This window comes from Lepisma saccharinum, chromosome 15 (genome assembly GCF_977018435.1).
Source record: "Lepisma saccharinum chromosome 15, izLepSacc3.1, whole genome shotgun sequence".
In the NCBI taxonomy this organism is placed as follows: Eukaryota; Metazoa; Arthropoda; class Insecta; order Zygentoma; family Lepismatidae; genus Lepisma; species Lepisma saccharinum.
In genome coordinates this window covers 15,175,790-15,192,813 of record NC_139243.1, presented here as the reverse complement: position 1 = coordinate 15,192,813, position 17,024 = coordinate 15,175,790, and the positions used below count along the sequence as shown (strand labels likewise).

The following is a 17,024-nucleotide window of genomic DNA, read 5'->3' as shown; positions in this document are numbered from 1 at the left end:
TCGGCGATTACCTCTTCATCAGTGGTAAATTTCTTTCCAGCGAGCATTCTTTTAAGGTCTGCAAACAGGAAAAAGTCACTGGGGGCCAGATCTGGAGAATATGGTGGATGGGGAAGCAATTCGTAGTCTAATTCATATAATTTTGCCATCATTTTCATTGATTTGTGACACGGTGCATTGTCTTGATGAAACAGCACTTTTTTCTTCTTCAAATGGGGCCGTTTTTTCGTGATTTCATCCTTTAAACGCTCCAACAACGCTATGTAATAATCTCAGCTATCTCGATCAACTTCACTTTATGATCATTTAAAAATATTTTGTGGACTTTTTTGATGTTTTCGTCGGTAACAGCCTCTTTGGGGCGTCCACTGCGTGCATCGTCTTCGATGCTCATTTCGCCTCGTTTAAATTTAGCAAACCACTTCTCAACGGTTGATTTTCCTGGTGCAGAGTCCGAATAATGTTTATCAAGCCAAGCCTTGGCTTCAACAGTATTTTTTTTTGCCAAAAAGCAGTGCTTTATTAACACACGAAATTCTTTTTTATCTATTTTTTCACAATAACAAAAGCTGCTTCACTCACAATGCTATATCTCACGAACTAATTATCCGGCAGCTGTGAAATTTATACACGTATCTTTTGAAGGTTAGTACTAAGTAAAAATCACATGGATTTAATTCTAGTAACGCCATCTATGAGTCAGCCTACGAACTTTTCAGCCCAACTGTTATATATGAGTGAAATAGTTGGGATCAGGGCATTGGCTTGTAAGAAATAAATTTACTGGGTTGTGGTCTCACAGAGGTTAAGAATCACTGCACCTAGCAGCCAAAATACATCACTCCATGACCAGGTTTAGAGGCCATTTAACCAAATTATACATGACGTACTGGAAAGCCAGAATACAAATATATATTTTACTGAACACAAAATTTAATGTAAAGAGATTTGATACTAGATTTTCAAAAGGTAGATCAGTATTTTCTTTTTTGCTTGATGTGCATATTCGTGTAAGAAATTCAAACATTGAAAATCATATCATATTATTAGGTTCTTTTAAAAACACATACAAAACTACTGTAGTTACGTGAATATGTTTATTCTACATAGATATATCTAATAAAGCTTCCGAAATATGAAGATAACACTGAAAGAACGGCCCATTCAAAAAAGCCAGCTCATCTGAAAGCACTGGTTATGTCTAGCTATGAATTTCATATTGTAAATTGTATTTTATATTTAGACATGAGTGTCTATTTTACAGTAGGGATATAAACGAAACTATGAAACAGGAAAGATGCTGCCCACTCCTGTATTTTAATTGATTTGAGACACTTTTGTGAAAAAAGCCCAACCAAAAAAGCAGCAGAAAATAACTTTTTTTTTTTTTTTTTTGCGCAAGAAAGCGGTTTTTCTGACCACTTCCAACTCTACTGAGGAGTCATGATACTTACTGAAAGCCTTCATACCAAGTAAATGCTAACAAATAAACAGTGCAGATGCAATCTTATGTTGTGTGGTTATCTTCATTCAATGTTGACGGTTGCCTGGGAACACTGAAGCAGCCTTGCTTTGTTGGTGGCTTCTAAGCTGCACAATTAGGATAGTGATATCTGTATTAAGAGGGAAGGGTTGTTTTATATATGCAAAGGCAATATCATAAAATTTATGTACCTTATGATTGTATTTCAGAAGCATTCTGCATCGTCATCTTGTGGTAGTGAAGAAACAGTGCCTGCTCCAGTATCTGATATGGGTTTCCCTCCTCCAGAAGGGACAATAAAATCTGAAGTGGAAAGTACAGATGCATTAGTTTTTGAACAATTATCTCTGGAGAATGTGTGGCTTCCAGATGTTGACATCTCTGTTGACAGCAAAACTTTAGTTGGTAAAGTTGAAAGTGCTTTAGTTGATAAAGTTGAAAGTGAGAGTGATGAAGGTTTGATGCATTTTGAAGGCACAAGTGAGGAAGATCCTAGTGGACAAAATGTTTCTGGAAGTGAAAGATTTTATCCATATGAATGTGAAGAATTTGTGGAGAAAGTGCCAGCTGAGGATAGTGACAATGATGCATTAGTATTAGGTGATGATGAACACAAGAAGAAGAATGTAATGATCAACGAAGAGGTGGAAGGCCAAGGGACAGATCCTGAAGAAAGGTAGGTGAATGAAATTTTAGTACAAGGATTGAAAGTGAACATGGCAGTACTAAAGTTGTTAGTGGATTATTCCATACAAGATCATGCAGGCAGGGGTAATGGTTCTGATTGTTTTATGTTATTTTTTCAAATTCTCTAGAAGGAAGACTAATTATAATTATCATAGAATTTTGGCAATAATTATCACATGAAATTTGTACCTTCCTGAGCACTGTTTGATATCATTAGAAAAATAATATGTGAGTTGTGAAAATACCTTTCGCAATTATCCCCGGTTGATATTCTTTTTGATTGTTCAGGAATTTTCCATCAAATCGCAATACCTTCTCACTCTTTCACAGTGTTTCTTGTTCAAATTCTTCCACTCCAGGCTCAGCCAGCATTACTGAGAAGTTTTGGATATTATCCTTTCATCATAAACCAGGAAGACAAAATTTTGTGAGATTTTTACACTGTAATGTCAGCCTACCATTCCTAAGTTGATGTATAAAAGCTGACCTAAATTATTACTGTCATGTTCATTTACAGTCTGACATTTGAGGTTTCTTATGTTTTTTTTGTCTCTTGTTTGATTTGTGTAGATTGAAAAGAGGGAATAGGATTTACAAGTGTGGCTGCAGTGCAGGGTTGTCTGTGGTAGTGGGTGGCAAATCATCAAGCAATCAATCATCAGTACTCATATCACTACCGCAAACAGTGGATCATGTCTTGTCTGCAGTGGCGGCTACTTAATTCATGCTACCATGCTGTAGCACATCACTCGATTTGCTAAAATGAAAAGAAAAAGGGACAAATTTCATAGATTTAAGAAGTTCAGTAAAACATTGAAGTGAAATGAAACTTCTCACATTAAGAAGCTCAACAATTTGCAGCATGCTAGGTTTTTTCCGCACGCTGACAAGCTACAACGAATACCGGGCTATTGGCTTCATAGTACGTTTTCGCCACCTCGCTGTGCATCTGAAAGCACCTCTGTTCTTGTGGGGGAATTACGGTCTCAGCCAATCAGCTTGAGAAAACTGTCTTCCAGCGTGTTACCCAGATCCACAGCACGGCAAGTGTTGCCTTCTCAGTATAAGAAGAAAGATTCCGAATAACTGTACAGATTTTGACACAATTTTTTTTTGCGCAGTTCATTGTCAAGAAGTCATTGTGAAAGATCAGTTGTGCTTTGTTATTTCAAGCAGTGACGTACAGGAGGTTGGGGGCAGGGAGTTGATGGGGGCTACATCCCATCGCAAAATTTTGAGTTTCGGTTGAAAGCAGTGAAGAACTCTGAGAGAAGAAAGAAAAAAAAAGTTTTAAATGCAAACACCCCTTAAAATGATCTCTGATTACCATTTTTGTCTTTGGATAGCTTTTAGATTGAAGATTTAGAGCGCTGATTGCAAAATATTTTATAATTTATTTTGCCCCTACCTAGAAAGTAGTTATGTGAAACAGACTTTTACAATCCCAGCCCACTCTAAAAAAAAAAAAAAAAAAAAAATCATTCATACGCTAGCAGTATTCTAGTGTAAAAGTGCTACCTCCATTTGTGCAAAGGTACATAGGCCTAAATCTCAACTTTAAACCTCAGCTAGCATATCATCAGGGTAGGGTTCTTTGTAGAAAATGAAACCAGACAGGATGCCTTCCAATGGACTTGTTTAAACGAATATATTATTTAAACACAGGATACATGGAATCAGAATATTTATATGATAAGTTACGTTCCTCTATAATTCTTATTTACAGTCAATTTTCATTTCAATATGCTTTTTATTATTTCTTTTGTTGATTTTGTTGATTTCTTCTCTCTGGACTTCCTTCTTAATGGACATTCTGGATCTGGACTTCCTTCTCAATGGATAGTCTGGATCTGGACTTCCTTCTTAATGGACATTCTGGATCTGGACTTCCTTCTTAATGGATGTTCTGGATCTAGACTTCCTTCTTAATGGATCTTCTGGATCTGGACTTCCTTCTTGTCTTCTTTGTGAACTTCCTTCTGGATTTCCATTTATTTATGTTTTTGACGATTTAATGAATTCCTTTATCCTTTCTCCAGCTTTTTCCCTTAAGCTTTGGGAATTATACTAAGCCGCGCGTCAGGCTAAGTTTGCAGCAGGTTTTATGTATCAATCCGCGCGAGAACTGGGCTCAGAATCTTCCGTGCCAGTCTTTCCTCAACCGCCGAGATGCTTACATCGCAGACACTGAGACAATCCACAGTATTGCCAACCGCACAACACATCAAAACCCGCATGCATGTCAAGTGGAATATATTTTTGCTTCTCTTTGTCTCCTGAAACATAAAATTTTAAAAGTACTTTCTGTGCATATATTATTTAATAAATGTGTCATTAATATAAGAGCGAAATAACTTCTAAACATGAGAGCATGTGTGTATATTTCGAGCACGCAAAAAATAAACGGAGATAAAAGTAAACAACAATAGGCCCCTCTTGAATTTAATGACAAATTATTGTTTTTGGTTTAGAAAGAAATACATTTATGAAAAACGTGGTTGCTTCGTCCGCAATACATCTGTTCCTGTACGACACACACAATCCAAGTTATACCACCAAAAAAGCATGATTTGTTTATTGGTGATATATACAATCAGGTGAATTGTCTGTCGCTATTACTCTGGTTTCAATTTATGAATCAATCACTTCACTAAACCAGGATTCAAATCTTGGTCTGTCCATTTCTTGCTGATAATCATCCTTCCCTTTCTTTGCGCAGAACAGTAAATATCCGCCTTCAACAAAGCTTTCATTGCCGCCAGTGGGTGAAAAAATAAGCCTCCCCCTTCCCCTCATCGTCGGTTTCTTCAGCCCTGGCGGTGGTTTTGCATGGTGGTATCCTTCCATGTTTTATTCCCCCTTCCCCCTCACCGAATTGAAGGACGTCTCGTCCAAATAATAAACATGTTTCTTCTCACTGCGATATCTTTTAATACCGTGGAGATTCTTTTGTCGTCAAAACAACAAACAATCGTTTCCTCTTGCTAAACTCAAACCGCAAATCATTCAACACCCGTGATAGAATTCGTGTGCACATTCACCTCACGCCCTGTTTTACTTTGATCTTGTTGCCGCAAGGAGGATTATGCATTTAAAACAACTTGCTTCACTTTGAAGAGCATTTCCCTTTTGATGAAGCCCAAAATAACATTCGGGTAAAACCGCACGCTGAACAGAAGATTCAGTCATTCTCGCCGCTCTACAATAAACATAGGGTTAAAATAGTGGATGTGCAACATTGGCATCACCGATTCCACGCGTTCTGCAACGCATTCAGTCTCGCTGGACTCGCTCTAAAGTTTCAGTGTCTCTTCAATGCAATACACATTGCAGTTGGCGAATCTGCGGTTCTAAGTTCGTCTGCACAGTGATTGCAACCAATTAAGTCCATACCTGCTAATGGATGTATTATTTTGTCTGTATATTACAAATTAAATAACTGTTTTCTTGCAAGTATGCAGTTGTGTCTGAATAGAACCCGTCTCAGTGGAACTATATTCTTGCGCGCACGTTTGGATCTACATATGCGAAAACCTGCTGCAAGGTTGACTTGACGCTTGGCTTAATATTCTCCCTTGCGGCTGCGATTGGAATGCGGCAACACTAACTGGGTACAACAGAGTGTATACTTGGTGCCAAACGACTGACACGTGCATCCAAGTAGATGCTACGGTTGGAACGCGCCGCCACTGATGTAAACAAAATGTCCACTATGGGAATGGTAAATCAATCAGACAGATGCAATATCTGTCCAAGGACACAAATTTCTAGCTGTGCTTTGACTTCTTTAGTTTTCTGATCAATTTACATATGATCACTAGTTTGATTTATCAAGTATATACATTAATTTATTTCTTTTATATTTATTCTTTGTCTTCTTATAATAGATTCTATTGTTTTTCATCTTTCCAATTTGCTTTGTTCTTATTTATAAAGTTATTCACATACATTATGCTAATTCTTAATCTTGCACGCCTGGTGCTGCCATCTCTATTCCTCTTTGGCAAACTATTTATAACGATAAAATCTTGCTAATTATCAGGTAAATGAATTAATCATCGTAATAAGCAATAATATGCATTGGATTGTTGCTGTTCACCGGGACTTGGACGGCAGAGTGCGAAGGACTAGCCTGTTTCCCGAGAGAAGAGGCCGAGCTTCGGGTAAAGAAATATAAAAATACAACTTTGTTACCAATGGTCAGATTCAACTGAAATTAAAGACAGCCCAGCAGCAGATTATCATCGACGAAATCCCCAAAGCAGAATTTGATAGGAGATAAATTAAGCCCGATATTAAAGGTTAAACAGCTAGACTGGATAACAATAGCTACAGACTCCCTGGCACTGTCTTCGGAACGAACGTGCAGGTTACAATGGGCCTGGTCTTTGGCTAACCTCTACTCGAGGTGCTGCTCGAGAAGGGTCAAAGAACTCCAAATATACGGGCGAAGATAGCAGGACAAGAGCCTACGATTTGATGACAATTTAGCAACGCTTGGACAGAGAGGGTACCGTAACAGACCTTTTGAATAGCAAATAAATAGACGCGCAGAGAAGAAAACCACCAGTTTTACTCAGATTTTCTTCGACGTGTTATCATCGTCAATCTCTCGAGAACCACCCGCGAAAGTATCCGCTTTGTGTCGCACCGTTCCGTGTTGTGTTATTTCGCACGTGTCTGTGTACTATCAATATGGAGTAGAGACAGAGAAAGGCCCTGCTGGGGGGCGTCCGACCCAGTTGCCACCTTGAAGATGCGGAGATCCTATCTTATCGCCCGGAAGCCATCTATTGACCACGCCGCAAACATCCACGACTTCACCACGAGGACTTCAGTCAGAGCCGACAAAGGTAAGCCGGAATGGACGTGAAAATGGATAAGCTTCGTTCGCCCCGTCGTGACATCCAATGAACTCGCTTTAATTACATAAAAAATCTCGAACAGACATTGCTTATTACGGTGATTAAATTGCATCAACTATCATTTAACATGTAAAACCGTACAGCGTTCAATTATCCATTCATCCAAAGTATTTAACATTCAGATTGTACGACGCTATAAATTGTCAATATAATTATATATCAGTGATCCTTGTTAACCTCAAAATTAACAATATATAGATTAACATTCATTCAACAACAACAACTTAAAAGGAGTAGTATTTTGTCGTACAGGTAAAGCTCCGACCGGAACATGTTTTTCCGTAAATGCAAAAGTAAATGTCAAATTAAGAACTGTTTAAATTAATGTAGCTAACTGTAAACATGCCGCCGAACTATTATTGTATTAATTACTAATGTATTTTGGATTGCCGAGAAATGAATGCGAGAGTGAAAGTATGAGTGAAAGGGGCAATGATGTAATGTTTATGCATGTGCTCTTTTATAGAAATTACAGTATATATATATAACTAACCCTGTAGTGTGATTCGTTCTACCCTATGTAATCTCTTGGGCTCCAACTGATGGCACTTACCCTGGGACAAAAGGTAAATAGGTTGTTAATGATTGCCTTTTGTTTATGTGTTTAATTGTTTTGTGGGTTTGACCTTACCCTCGTAACGTAGAATCAGAATGACGTCAGGCACGTTAAATAAGTAGACGTCGCGTTACGTCAGTTAAAAGATGGCGCCCGAACATTGTGACATGTAGGTTCGACGAGTAATTCCGAACATGGCGACATGTAGGTTCGACGAGTAATTCCGAACAAGCGACATGTAGGTTCGATGTGTAATTCCGAACAAGTGACATGTATATTCGACGAGTAAGCCCGAACATTCGACGTGTAGGTCCGAGTAGGCCCGAATATGCGATAATTAGGCCCGAGTAGGCCCGAAGTTTAAATAAGTGTCGATAGTTGGAAGGAAGTTATTAATAGTCGCAAAAATGAGTTTATTGTGCCATAATTATTCAGCTATAGAGCTATGTGCCTACATGCCTTCGACAGGAACCAAGAGATTGATAGAGGTAGAAAATCAAATATTAATCACTTATTGCAGTTAAAAAAATACCACGCAGGACACCTAGAGTATGAAGCGTTTAGTTCTTTGTGTTGCTATAATCAGTAATTTTCTAGTTTAGAGTATTTAAGTGTATTTACGCATAGTTAGCATGTGAATTGAGTATTTAATTGTTTGTGCAATATATATAGTGGGCGTGAAGTAACAATGGTTAAAGTAATTTACATAGCGAGAGATTTTGGATTGTTATGCGGCGATAAGGATAAAGCATCGATCGAGGATGGTAAGGGGGGAGACGCAAAACCCCGTAGGGTCTATTTATGAAAAAGAAAAGAGAAATTTATATCTCGCTGCGAGAACGCATCGAATCCAAGGAAGAAGAGAGAGAGAATAACGACCGAGGAGAAGGGTGATGGAGAGAATAACTCGACAAAGGAAGAAGATTGAAGAAATGGACAATCTAAAGGAAGGAGAGGAAGTGACGTTACTGGAAGGCGACCAGGGAGGAGAAAGCAACCGTGCTCCGGAGAATACCGTTATCCCTGAAAGTGAGCAGCCAACGGCAGTGTTACCAACCCCAGGCACCATGGATGTTCAAGCGATAATGGCGCTCTTCACTACGATGATGAAGCAACAAGAAGAAGAGAAAGAACGTCGAAAAGAGGAGAAAGAAAGGAAGAGAAAATTGGAAGAAGAAGAGAAAGAGGAGAAGAGAAAATTGGAAGAACAAGAGAAAGAACGTCGAAAAGAGGAGAAAGAAAGGAAGAGGAAATTGGAAGAAGAAGAGAAAGAAAAGCAAAAAGAATTGCGAAGAAGAGAGAAAGAACAACAACACCGAGAGATGATGGATCAGTTTCTACAAGCATTAAAAAAGAATGATGAGAAAATAGAAAAAGCCCAAGAAGAGTGTGTTGAAAGACATCGTGATAACTCGAAAGACATTGAGAACCTGGAAAAAACGGTGGAAACTGAAGTCAGGCAGATCCATGAACACCTGGCACACCTGGGAGAGAAGATAGAAGAAAAGAAGAATGACGTAGAAAAGAGAATAGAAGAGGAATTCCGAATGGTTGATCGTCGACTTGCAGCGGATTCCAGAATGGTGGAAGAAAGATTTGGACAAATCGAAACAAAGATGACCTCAGAAGAACAGCAATGGAGGAAGATAAAAAACATGACGCAAGACTTACGCCAAGACGTCACACGAATCAAAGAAACGATGCAGAGAGAGACTTCTTCAATCGTTATTACGTCACCACGAACGAGGAACGAGGAAGACCAGCTAGAAACAACGCCCCTGGCGACATTAGCGCAGCAGCCATCTCGATCGGGGAGTCAAGCCACAGGCGATGACGTCATGGAGCAGGATAGCAGTTGCTCGCGAGTCCACTCCGTAGTACAGACCAGTGTAGCCACCTCGGAAATAGGCAGGCGTGCCATCTTCTCGAGGTTTTCACTGGACAACTTTATGATTTTCGACCAAGAGAAGACAGAAACTTTGCCATCCACGTTTCTTCAAGAATTCAAAAGAGATTGCATTTTATATGGGATTCACGAAGAGGATCACCTGAAGCTCATCCAGAAACTTCTTCGCGGTTCCGCACGCATTTGGTTAGACCACCAGGTACCAGCGTTCAAGACCTTTAGCACCTTCGAAAAAGCTTTCATTGAACAATTTCAGTGCAGATCATTGGTAGAGAGGAAGGTTACCCAGTTAAGAAACAAGCGGTACGACGTCAACGGAAAGCTCACATACAAACAGTTTTTCTGGCAGAGGGTGAATGAATTCCGTTCGCTTAAGCCCGGAACCGAAGTGATAGAAATCCTCACGGCTATCAGAGCTATGTACCCGAGCTACGTACAGAGACAGCTTACAGGAGATGTGTTAGAAAATTTTGACCGAATGTCGCTTATCCTTGAAGACATGGATTTGCTGAAGGAGAACGAAAAACATCGATGGGAAGATCAATCAAGCAGAAGAGGGAATAATAATTTTGATAGGAAGAGAGGAGAAAATTTTCCACGAGTGCAAATGGCGACTACACGCAATACATACAATGGACGTCGACAACAATTCAATCGACAAGAACAATCGCAGTACAGTCCTCCAAGACAGCGAGACAGGGATACCAAACGCTCGAATCGAGGAAACTACCGTGGAGGCGGACAGAACACAAACGCAGGTTACCGAGGGCGTGGCGACATACGATTTTCACGCGGGGAGGAAGACAATCGTATGGAAGAAGGCAGAACACAAGCTATTCATTTAGTAAGAACCGCCTACAACAATGAGAAGCAAGAAACTGAAGAACAATGGCCTCAACCATCAACGAGTAGGGGACTCAATCCCAACGCGCCAGATTACCAGTCGAGCCTTTAAACTTGTAAATTATTCCGCATACTAGTGTAAATAATTTAACACAATTATGATATTATTATTATTATTAATATTCTGAGAACTTATATATATATATATATATATATATCTATATACATAACAATATCTGAGCATATATCATGTTATGTTTATGCCAACATTAATAACGTATTATTTATATTCTTATTACCCAGAATAGATATTATTTAGTAAAGAAACATGTATTTTAAAAGGTTTGAATTGATGATAAGAAATATTTTATGTAATAACTCAATAACTCTGAACTATATCTCAAAGAGTGAATTTTCATCATAACTTAGAGTGTGAATGTAGTAAGTTTACATATGTATATGCATACATAATAGGATAATTCTCGTAAGTGTTAGCAAGGTGTTTGTTAAATGATCAATGTTACAGAGTCAAGAACTGAAAATGAATGTTGAGTAATCCTGCAATTTTATGTTTGGTTAATGTTAAATGTAATAATGTAAATTAATTGAAAAGTGCAATTTAGTCTATAGAGAAAGACAACTATATATTCCAGGGTTCGAGTCCCTATTCGAGCGCCTATGTGTAATAATTAGGCAAGATTTAACGTTAATTATTAATTGTGTTTTGATGAATTTCTCCTTCGCGTATAGTCTTAAGCTCAGAAAAATTTCATGTGTAAGGAGAGGGGAATGTTATAACGATAAAATCTTGCTAATTATCAGGTAAATGAATTAATCATCGTAATAAGCAATAATATGCATTGGATTGTTGCTGTTCACCGGGACTTGGACGGCAGAGTGCGAAGGACTAGCCTGTTTCCCGAGAGAAGAGGCCGAGCCTCGGGTAAAGAAATATAAAAATACAACTTTGTTATCAATGGTCAGATTCAACTGAAATTAAAGACAGCCCAGCAGCAGATTATCATCGACGAAATCCCCAAAGCAGAATTTGATAGGAGATAAATTAAGCCCGATATTAAAGGTTAAACAGCTAGACTGGATAACAATAGCTACAGACTCCCTGGCACTGTCTTCGGAACGAACGTGCAGGTTACAATGGGCCTGGTCTTTGGCTAACCTCTACTCGAGGTGCTGCTCGAGAAGGGTCAAAGAACTCCAAATATACGGGCGAAGATAGCAGGACAAGAGCCTACGATTTGATGACAATTTAGCAACGCTTGGACAGAGAGGGTACCGTAACAGACCTTTTGAATAGCAAATAAATAGACGCGCAGAGAAGAAAAACCACCAGTTTTACTCAGATTTTCTTCGACGTGTTATCATCGTCAATCTCTCGAGAACCACCCGCGAAAGTATCCGCTTTGTGTCGCACCGTTCCGTGTTGTGTTATTTCGCACGTGTCTGTGTACTATCAATATGGAGTAGAGACAGAGAAAGGCCCTGCTGGGGGGCGTCCGACCCAGTTGCCACCTTGAAGATGCAGAGATCCTATCTTATCGCCCGGAAGCCATCTATTGACCACGCCGCAAACATCCACGACTTCACCACGAGGACTTCAGTCAGAGCCGACAAAGGTAAGCCGGAATGGACGTGAAAATGGATAAGCTTCGTTCGCCCCGTCGTGACATCCAATGAACTCGCTTTAATTACATAAAAAATCTCGAACAGACATTGCTTATTACGGTGATTAAATTGCATCAACTATCATTTAACATGTAAAACCGTACAGCGTTCAATTATCCATTCATCCAAAGTATTTAACATTCAGATTGTACGACGCTATAAATTGTCAATATAATTATATATCAGTGATCCTTGTTAACCTCAAAATTAACAATATATAGATTAACATTCATTCAACAACAACAACTTAAAAGGAGTAGTATTTTGTCGTACAGGTAAAGCTCCGACCGGAACATGTTTTTCCGTAAATGCAAAAGTAAATGTCAAATTAAGAACTGTTTAAATTAATGTAGCTAACTGTAAACATGCCGCCGAACTATTATTGTATTAATTACTAATGTATTTTGGATTGCCGAGAAATGAATGCGAGAGTGAAAGTATGAGTGAAAGGGGCAATGATGTAATGTTTATGCATGTGCTCTTTTATAGAAATTACAGTATATATATATAACTAACCCTGTAGTGTGATTCGTTCTACCCTATGTAATCTCTTGGGCTCCAACTGATGGCACTTACCCTGGGACAAAAGGTAAATAGGTTGTTAATGATTGCCTTTTGTTTATGTGTTTAATTGTTTTGTGGGTTTGACCTTACCCTCGTAACGTAGAATCAGAATGACGTCAGGCACGTTAAATAAGTAGACGTCGCGTTACGTCAGTTAAATATTTACATTACTTGGTCGTATTGGGTATGTAACAAAAGCGATGCTTCATTTCTGTGGGAAATGTAAAATTCTGATAAATTTTCTAATAAAATTGTATGTCTCAAACTACGGAGTGTTCAAAAAGTCTCTGCCTTCGAAGTTTGAGAATTTTTTGCATATAGTTCATTGAACTTGTCAACTTAACGAATACATACAAAATAAGAATTTGTAAACTAAATGTGAGTAATACCTCAGTCTCTGAGGTCGGTAACACACTGACAAAATGCAAACCACTTTCCGTGGATGAAATACACAAATAGAATATTGAAATTAAATTTGAAACAATCATCCATTGCAGTTTTACCTGGTGCCGGATCATCGGGAATTAGACTTCTCCATGTCTCCACACATCTTTCATATGACGTTCTCAAAATATGCTTCCAACATGTGATTTGCTGTGTGCGCGTAAAGCTTATTCCCACTGAAACGGAGATAGATGCAGAATCAGAAAGCAACTGAACATTTCCAACATCTCAATGGCGATATAACCTTTAACATAACCTGCAGACTTCTGGGATGGAAATTTCGTGCTTTGGTTCCCCACGTTTTCCTGTAGTGGGCGTTACACATTTGATTTCAGTAGAAGCAAACAACAGAAGTCCTGTTGCCACATTACTCCATGTTTCTCCGCATCTCAGTGGGTGGTGTGCTTAAAAGGCATTGTTGACAAACTGTGATTGTACTTCTCACACCGAGGACTGTAACAGCCGCACTGCTCTAAATATAATTAAAGTGTGAGTGCGGGACTTTTCAAATGCTCTGTATGAAAGCTAGAGCCAAATTATACCACATTTTCTTCAGTGCAGACTAGGCTAAAAAAAAAAAAAATATTTTACCAAGAAGAACATGATGAGAGTAAATACACATTTTTTATACAAAATTTGAAATTTGTAAGGTTTTCACATGGACAATGGCAGGATGGGAGTCTTCAAAATGATACCTGCATATTGCCTGATGTATTTGTTCCATTCTTGTGCCAATAATTTTGCACTTGCTGCTGATACTTTTGTAGAAAGAAATATTTTCTAATATAAAAGCCATGCTTGTTTTCTGTGGGAAATGCAATTTCCCCCTGAAGACTTATGTAGCACTCAAAATATTGTATTTCTGAACATTACAGTATGCTCCGAAAGTGTGAAATGCTCCATCTGGCATATGTGTCACATGTCAGAGTTCGCGGCCTGACCAAAATTTGACACACATGTTACATCAGGAGTTTAAGGGATTAAAGGGTACTGCACTTGAATTCAAATAAACAGGCACACACCTTTATGTTAAACTCCAGCTTTGTAGGCGATCAAACATGTCAGTACACCTGAAGTTAAATTAAAAAAAAAAAAAAATCTACCTGCAACCGGATCACTGCATTCAAGAAATTTTCTTACTTTTCAAGTCAAATTAAATGGCTGTGGGAAAAATGAATGCACTAGACTATTCATTTTTTTAATTGAAGTAATGTGAACGGTGGAAGTAAATTTGTGAAAAAATATATTTGAAGAGAAAGACAATTTTAAGTGAAAATTTTACAGGTTTTTCAAAGTATTACACCAAACTCACCAAGTTTGGATGTGACACACACAAGGTGGCAGCACAAGTGCAGTGCTGTTACAAAATGTCAACAGTGCAGGAAAATAGATTTTGTTTGTTGGAATATGCATGGTGTTCATCTGTTACTGCAGAGCAGTGGAGCCGTATGAATTGAGATAAGAGTATGAAGAAGAACCATCAGAGCGTACATAACATACATAGGCAAGTGTGTGTTGCATTTTCTGTATTTATGATTTTTGAGTCACTTTGGTTTCTCCTCAGGTTAATTGCGGCAAATATGAGGAATGTGGTTTAGATTAAGATGATTAATTAGATGTACAAAAATAAACACCTTCCAAAAAAGCCAGAACTTGAGCCTGGACCTTTTGTGGCGAGGTGTGTTTCTTGTTGTTACTATCAGTGTGTGTATTTTCATGAGATTCATGGTATTTTGTGAGTTTTGTTACAACCCAGAAGTGTCCATGACTGTACAAACATCATTTTACAAGGTAATTTTGCATGCTGTTTTTGTTCGGTTACACTTATCTACAAACATAATTTCCAGTCCATATGAACTGATTTGAACAGGCTGGATGTCACACAAGAATACCATACTGCACACCTCTTACCAGAGTTACACCAACTTTACTTTTTACTTAACCCCTACCACCAAAGTTTATAGGTGTTAAATCCTGTGAGCAAAGTGGCTAATAAATTAGCACCTCCCATCCAATAAAAAATGAACAGGGATTTTCAGCCTAAGTTGCGCACAAACAAATGCAGTGTAATTAGGAGTTGCATCATTCTGTTCCAATCATTGAAATCACCTGCTTCATTTGTGATGCATGTGAGGATCATCTTTTGAAACATACAAGGTATTTGCAGCAGTCAAAGTACCATGGACAAACACGAGCCTGATTATCTGTGTGTAGGGTTGGCAAGGTAATTGACTCATTATGTTTTTTTACGTAAATTATGTGTAATTTACTAGCAGTGTTTAGAAGTAACTAGTTACAAGTAACAGTTACTTTTAAAATCAAGTAGCTGTAACTCTAACAGAGTTACTTTTTTCAGCAGAAGTAATGTTTCAACATGTACTTTTATCTGGAATAAGTAGTTGTATTTACAATATAACCAGTGCGAGAAAGGAAGAGCTCCCCTCATGCAGATTTGCCTACACTTAAAACTTGCTCAACATGCCCATATGAGTTTTTTGCTCAAGTGTGGAACCCTGCCTAATCCAAGATTTTTGTAAAAATGCCCTCAAATATTTTCTGAGAAAGGAAGAGCTCCCCTCATGCAGATTTGGCTACACTTAAAACTTGCTCAACATGCCCATATGAGCTTTTTGCTCAAGTGTGGAACCCTGCCTAATCCAAGATTTTTGTAAAAATGCTCTTCGGAAAGTATGAACCCCCCCTCAAGCAGATTTGCCTATACTTACAAAAATTGCATCAGCCGGATTTTTGTCCATAAACTTGTCAAAAATTGATATTTTTTTGGCTATACCTGAAATTAAGCTAAAACCCATACCCACATATACATATTTACTTCAGGTTTAAGTTCAATTGGATGCCAGGTTCAATTTTTTTATCTATATGCAGAGCCCCTCTAGAATGGCAATGACCTAGCACTGTGTTATGTATTGATTTTTGCTTCCCGAGTAATGAAGCTTTGCGTGCAAACAATTGCATCAGCCACTATTGTGAGAGTGGTTGAGGAGAACAGATGTGTTGTTACAGTGCTTCTCATACTTACAGGCCTGTTTGTTTTAATATATAATTATTCATATTTCTGGTATATTGAACAATATTTTGCCTGATATTTGTTACATCCAGCTTGTTTGTTGTAATCCACTCTTATTTAGGGTCAGGCTTATATCTGTCCCAGCCTGTTATACAAAAATCAATACATAACAAGGTTATTGCCATTCTAGACATGCATGTCTGTGCAGGTATTTGTGCTAGGTCAGTGTGAATGAATATTTATTCTCTTTTTCCACTTGTAGGCTAGTGGCTTTACAACCTGTTATAAGATAAGCATAGAGTTTTGATTTAAAACCCAAAAAAATTATATAATAAACCGAGGATAAAAATTAATAATAATATTAATAATATTAATATTAAGTATATACACTAAATATACAAATCACACAGCTGAACCTAACTGATATTTTTATTAAGTATAAAGTTTTGAATTGAAGCCCAGAAAATCTTATATAATAAACAACAAGAAAAATGCCAAAACAAAAATATTGTGACCAATGCCATTAAAATATATTTAGCTCTAATTGGGCCAGACACCAAAAGATTTGTAACCCAGACAAATGCAGAACTCCCACAAAAATATGCCCCAAATGCCATAGAAAATATAACATGGAATATTTCACATATAAACATAAAGGTACTTGCTCTGCACAGTCATCAACATTGCCCCCACAACCATCTACATCTGCTCTGAAAAGGAAGCATGAAACACCTGTTAATGCTTTACTAGCAAAGCAGCCACGCTATGAACCCATCCATAGCAGTTTTAATGCCCAACTTAGTGATTATTGTTTTGAATCAGAGCCAAGATGTGGTATTAAGAATTTTTTGAACAGTATAAATCCTAATGTGCAGGCAATTCTAAATGCACAAAATGGGTCTTAT

General features: G+C 38.1%; 1 protein-coding gene across 1 annotated transcript in view; it reads left to right on the top strand.

The window, feature by feature from the left end:
- LOC145999130 (uncharacterized) overlaps positions 1-17,024 on the top strand; it is a 64,095-nt gene that overhangs the window by 3,705 nt on the left and 43,366 nt on the right. Inside the window, exon 2 of the mRNA XM_083136065.1 lies at positions 1,693-2,159. Within this exon, the coding sequence (XP_082992191.1) occupies positions 1,693-2,159 (467 nt within the window). The remainder of the gene's footprint in view (positions 1-1,692; positions 2,160-17,024) is intronic.